The 5,892-nt window shown below is 56.1% G+C and overlaps 1 protein-coding gene across 3 annotated transcripts; it reads right to left on the bottom strand.

Moving 5' to 3' along the window:
* Positions 1-455: 455 nt before the first annotated feature.
* Positions 456-5,243, bottom strand: CD320 (CD320 molecule). Of its 3 annotated transcripts, none has more exons than XM_019667590.1 (5): positions 5,023-5,243; positions 2,147-2,269; positions 1,528-1,761; positions 1,048-1,222; positions 456-892 (listed from the first exon to the last, which is right to left on the bottom strand). In XM_019667590.1, the coding sequence occupies exons 1-5, from the start codon at positions 5,147-5,149 to the stop codon at positions 733-735; spliced, it is 819 nt and encodes a 272-aa protein (XP_019523135.1). In that variant the 5' UTR covers positions 5,150-5,243; the 3' UTR covers positions 456-732. The 3 variants fall into 3 exon arrangements, with proteins under 3 accessions (XP_019523135.1, XP_019523137.1, XP_019523136.1); XM_019667592.1 differs by having other exon boundaries at positions 1,061-1,222; XM_019667591.1 differs by having other exon boundaries at positions 1,528-1,755.
* Positions 5,244-5,892: the final 649 nt, after the last annotated feature.

The raw sequence follows: 5,892 nt of genomic DNA, 5'->3' as shown, positions 1-5,892 counted from the left end.
AGTACTCCCCCCCCCCCTGTGGCCCTTCCTGGCATGACATGCCCCTCCCTTGGGAACAAGTTATAAACTGTCTTTTCAATGGCAGTCTTCTCCTAATCTGTTAGCCTCATTATACCTGAGTAATAAAACCTACATTCTAAAATGGAGTGGAGCCGAGACCAACCCAGGACACCTAGCTTCCATCTCAAAGAGGAGGCAGCCATGATGGACATGGACCACCAGGAGGTACTGTCCAAGGTCCTTTTTGCAGAAGCCTGCGGGCAATGCAGAATTCCCCCGCTGCCCTGGCCCCACTGCCCCTGCTCTGGATCCCAGAGGCAGAATGGCTGTCAGGAGGCCCAGGGCTAGGGCACAAGTCCCACACTCTCTGGGCTGGGTACTCCACCACAGAGGAGGGGCTGCAGCCAAGACCCCAGGGTGCCTGGGCAGAGAGAGACAGAGGCCCAGAGGCAGCAGAGGATGTGAAGTAACTTTAATCACCACCATCAGGTGGGGGCAGTAGGAGTGTCTAAGCACAGGGCCACCCATGGGAATAGCCTGGGACAAGCCCCTTGGTTCCAGTTGGGGTGTGTTCCCCATCCAGCTTCTTGCATCCAGGGGAGGGCCTGGACACCTCCAATGTCCAGGGTCACGTCTGCAGGAGTTCAGGTCTGCAGTGCCGCGTGGCCAGAAGAACCATGTCTGAGGACTGCTGTGCCAGCAGCAGTGTGCGTGTCCCCATAGCTGCCACACTCAGGGCTGGGCAACGTGATGGCAAGAGCTCATCCTCAGAGCAGCAAGGTCTTCCTCTCTGACAGCAGCAGGGACTCCTTCACGGCCACCAGGAGCCCCTGGGCACACAGCCGGGAAAACGCAAGCAGGATGGCAGCAACCAGGCCTGCGCTTAGCACCACTATGGGGAACAGACAGATGGGGGTGGGTGAGGGAGTGGCAGGAGGCCCCTCACCCACCAAGCTCCTAATCCATTGGCATGGGGGTCTGCAGCCCATCCCCTCCCTGAGCCCCAGCTCTCAGGCAGAGCGGCCCAGTCCCTAGGAGTGCGAGGACCTGTTCGTCATACCAGCAGCTGCCATAGCCCCATAGGCATTTCGGTTTCCCGACTGGACTGAGTCCTGGTGGTTGACTAAGGTGGTGGTGGTATTCCTGAGATACGTGACATTGTCCAGGGTCACAGAGGTCACAGGGGTCCCCACAGATGTGCCTTCCTGGTGGATCTCAGTTCCTGCAATTAAGTCGAGGCATTCATTAGCTTGGGAGGGGGTACCTGAGGCGTGGGGCGGAGGATGAACAGGTGTTCCAGGTGCCTGGGGAGAACCTTGAGGCTCATCTTCCATCCCAGACTGAGAGAGGCTGGTGAGCACTGCTGCCGCAGGGACTGACCTCTGGTTGCCCCCACGGAGATGCAGACACAAGCAGATGCACGTGTCCACACCCCAGCCTGGTCACACAACGAAAGGTGTCAGGCATCCTTGTTTAATGACCAGTCCTCCCCACCGCTACAGGCATATGAGGTCCCATGGCACACACCGCAGTCAAGCTCATCGCTGGAATCGGGACAGTCCGGGTGGCCATCACAGAACCACGTGTGTGGGATGCAGGAATTGCCCAGTAGGCAACGGAGCTCCCCGTCCCGGCAGGGCTGGCTGCTGCAGTTCAGAAAGTTCTCGTCGATGCCATCGGGGCAGTCATCCATGTTGTCACAAGAGCATGAGCTGCCTGTGGGTGGCGGGCACTGCCCATCCTGGGCACACGGTTCTATCTCTGGAGTACAAGGTCAGTCAGGTCCCAAAACACTCCCACAACAGGGCCCAGGCACTCCCCACAGCCCACCTCTCTGTAAGCCCCGCCTTCCAAGGACAGTGGACCCTATAAAGCACGCCTATCCTGAAGGCTGTGCGCCTGCCTGTTATCTCCGCCTTCCAAGGACTCGCCTCCCTGCAAGCTCCTCCCCCCAAGACCCAACTAACTCCGCCTCCCTGTAAACCCACCTCTTCTCAAGCTTGAAACCCACCCAGACTTCCCTCCTCACAAGTCCCATCTACCCTCAGGCCCCGCCCCACCCCACTTGAAAGCCACACCCCTTCCACAAACACTGCCTCCTGTGGTCCCGCCCCTGCAACCCCCATCCAGGGGTATAGCCACTCACCGCACTCCTCATCACTGCCATCAGGGCAATCCTGGTCACCATCGCAGCGCCAGATGAGGGGCACACAGAAACCACTGGTGCGGCACTGGAAGCTGGTGGGCAGGCACGAGCCTGCACTGGGGCCTGTGAGATGCAAACAAATGAGACCTAGGAGGTCTAAGTCTGGACCCTCCTCCAGGAGCCCAGTGGTCACAGGCTGTAACCACCAGGAGACAGGTCAGGACCCAGAGCACTGGAACTACATTGGTGGCCCCCCTTTGCTGAGGACCTACTATGTGTGGGTCTTGGAGCAGAAGAGTTCATGGCCTCACCATGAGCTCTCCTGGGCAGGTTCTATTGCGATGCCCATTCCACAGAAGACACTGCAGAGAGGTTAAGGCCAGAGGTGGGAGAGCTAATGGCAGAGTGGGGGTTCAAACCCAGGTCTCATTGAATCAGTCGTCTTTACCAGGCTCCAAACAGCCAGATAGTCACCCAGGAGTCTCTCCAAGCTCCATGGTTAAACAGGCTGGGGGAGGGGCCATCTCGAAACCTGCCCTGGATTAGGGCAACGGTCAGGGTCAGCAGGGCCTGTTACATCCCACCTGCTTAGCAAAGGTGAAACCGAGGCTCTGGGTAGATGACCTGCTTTGTGAACTCAGCTCCTAAATCCCTCCCAGATCTGACCACTTTACCCATCCTGAATGTGCGACCTCCTCACCAGGCCCCCACCCCCATCTCCATTCAGACACTGGAGACCTCTCAGAGTCACATCATTTGGTCACCCACCTCCCGCCTTCTGCTCAAAACCATCCCCTGGTCCCACGACCCTCTCACAACCAAATCCTACCTGCTCTGTTGGCCACAGGGCCTGGCCCAACCCTGAATCCTCTCTGCAGCCACACCTCCTCCCACATTCTCCTCTTCACCAAGCTCCCTCTGTCGTGGCCTCTTCACTGCCTCTCCAAGAGGCCTGGCTTGCTCTATCTCAGGGCCTTTGCCGGTGCTGTTCCCTAGCCCAGTGCACCCTTTCCTCCCTGCACTCTACCTGGTGATTTCCTCCTCAGCCTTCAGATCTCAGTCTATTTTCTAGGAGGGGTCTCATGCCCCCTCAAAGATCCCTGAGGCTCTGCTTCCCACTTATAACAGCCATCCTTAAACTGGTACCCGCATAGACTGGACACTCAGTGTGTCCGGGCCGACCTTTTGACCACAAGCCCAGGGCAGTGCCTGACAACAAGTGGACACAGGTCACACTCAGATGAGATCTGAGCCTTCCTGGACCCTGGGCAGTGAGGCTTCGGTTGTATGCTGATAGGGAGGAGCATAGAAGGGCCCAGAACCTGAGCCAGCAGGTGGGAGCCCGAGGGAAAGAGCAAGGGAGGGCCTTGAGGGCTTCCTCTTGGGTGCAGCAGGATGGGTGGCAAACACCTGGTTTGGTCCCATCGCTTGACCCTTCCATCTTTATTCCAAACCTCCCACTCTCCACAGTTGGCCCCTCTGTGGGCCACACAATCCCGGAGCCGGGTGGAGCCCGTAAGAACTGTAGACAAGCTGGAGCGGGCTTCCTTCCCTGCCAGTGGGGAGCTGAAAGCCTTTGGGCGAGGCTTCCTCCCCAGGCCTAGCCACTCTTGGCCCAGGCGACCAACCACCTCCCTCCTTGGCCTGCTGAAGTGTGTGTCCCTCTGTCAAGGCAGCAGAGCTGACCTGGGCTTATAAGGCTGTGGGGTCAGACGGGAGTTGGGGTAACCAGTGACTTCTCCTCCCAGCCTTAGTTTTCTCACGTGTAAAAGGGGCAGTTAGGAGTCCCTACCTGTGTTCTGAGGAGACTGCTTGTGTGTAAAGAGTTTGGAACTTGATTAACATGAATCCTGCCTCCTTGAAGGGACCAGAAACATTTAACCTGAAAAGGCAGGGACTTTGGGGTAAGGAAGAGGACCAGATAAGCCGGGAGCCCACGGAGGAGTGGGGTAAATGTGTGAACCTGAGCGCCCAGCTGAAAGTCAGGGGCACTGTGTGCACAGGGAGACCACTCTAATTCTCCCAGCTGCCTTTGCAAACCTCAGAGATGGCCACCAACCACACTTAGGCCAGGGGTCACATAGAGGGAGACCTTTCATTCTCTAAGGCCAGAGGAATAAAGTGAACAGATTGGGGAGGGGAGGGTGCCTGGTTCGCTCAGTTGGTTAAGAGCGCAGTGCTCATAACGCCAAGGTTGCTGGTCCTCGCATGGGCCACTGAGCTGCGCCCTCCACAACTATTGTAGATTGAAACTACGTAACTTGGAGCTGATGGGCCCTGGAAAAACACAGTTCCCCAATTTAAAAAATATATATATTTTTTAATATATATATATATATATATATATATATATATATATATATATATATATATATATATATATATATATATATATATATATATATATATATATATATATATATATATATATAAAGTGCAGAGACTGGGAAGAGGGGAGGAAACAGCCACATGGCCTCAGCTCAGGCATAGGGGTTTGGAAGGCGCAGCTGCTGTGGGAGGTACCAGGTACCGGGTGACCGGCAATGCAGTGTTAGAGGTCGGACAACCTGAGCCTGCAGCGAGCCTTCCTGCCCATGCTGGGCTGAAGGGCGGCTTGGAGGTGACAATGAGGCACGACAAAGCAAAGCAGGTGCAGGGTGGGAGCAAGGCCGAAGCAGGGTAGTTAAAGGCTGGGAGTCCCCCTATTGCGAATAGCTCACACAGCGGCCGGGCTATGTTGTCGGGCTATGTATGGAGTTGAGAAGCACGAGCTGGGGGAGTGTCCGGGACACACATGCGGTGCAGCCCACGTCAAGGCACTGCCGGCGCTCGGGGACAAAGCCAAGCTGCTCGCGGGCTGCGCGGATCTCACTCACCTGAGGCCTGGGCCGGGGATCGGGTTGTGACCGAGGTCGGGGCGGCCTCCAAGCCCAGTCCGAAGCCGAGAAGCATCCACAGCGCCAGGATCAGCACAACCGTTCCGGGCGCACTTTTCCAAGCCATTCAGGCGCTCAACGCGCCGCCCACGCCCGGCACCAGCAGCAAGAGAGCCCCGGCTTGCTCTTATCCCCGCGCACGCGCGCGCACCGTCCGGGGGCGGGACTCACGCCCCTAATCTTGAGGATCCGCGGTCCCGGGGCTAAGCCTACCGTAAATGCCCTAATACGAGGGAACAACCGATTTGAGGCTCTTCCCCGACTTTCCCCAGTGACGAAGTATATCGAAAGGTATGGATGGGGCCCATTTGAAGTTAGGAACTTCTGGGGTTGGAAAGGAACTTGTCGGCGTCTCCTTAAAATATTTAACGTTCTATATGCATCCTGAAGCAAATGTACGGCCTTATTTAACATGGCAGCCACTCCCTTCAGGCACGCCCCATCCTCCCACCCTCGCCCTCCAACTGCCTCATTTGTGCAGTCAACACATTAAGTATATATTTTATTTACTTATTTTGGTTTAGTGTCTGATTCCCCACTGGAATGTCTGGTCCGGGTCAGGAATGCTGTGTTTTTCATTGTATCTCCAGTGCCTACTACAAATATAAACGCCCTGTTCTTGGCTTCTATCCTCAGTCCTCTGTCTCCTGGCACCTGGATGTGCTCACATGCTCACGGCCTCATTTAGTCCTCATAGACCCCTCCTAGGGGTGTAAGTATTATTCTTCACTTCCGAAACAAGGTATGTGAGGGCAGCCCTTGGGTTTTTGCTTCTCACATTCACCCAGGGGGCACCTAAAATACAGACCC

This window comes from Hipposideros armiger, unplaced genomic scaffold, assembly GCF_001890085.2.
Source record: "Hipposideros armiger isolate ML-2016 unplaced genomic scaffold, ASM189008v1 scaffold_502, whole genome shotgun sequence".
NCBI classification, from domain to species: domain Eukaryota; kingdom Metazoa; phylum Chordata; class Mammalia; order Chiroptera; family Hipposideridae; genus Hipposideros; species Hipposideros armiger.
This window is presented reverse-complemented; position numbering and strand designations above follow the sequence as displayed.

Coding starts and splice junctions, on each gene's coding strand:
- CD320 (XM_019667590.1), bottom strand. CDS start 5,149: ATGGCTTGGAAAAGTGCGCCCGGAACGGTTGTGCTGATCCTGGCGCTG. Junction 1,223..1,527: donor CAGCGATGAGCTTGACTGCG/GTGTGTGCCATG, acceptor ACTTAATTGCAG/GAACTGAGATCCACCAGGAA. Junction 893..1,047: donor GCTGCTGGTATGACGAACAG/GTCCTCGCACTC, acceptor TGTTCCCCATAG/TGGTGCTAAGCGCAGGCCTG.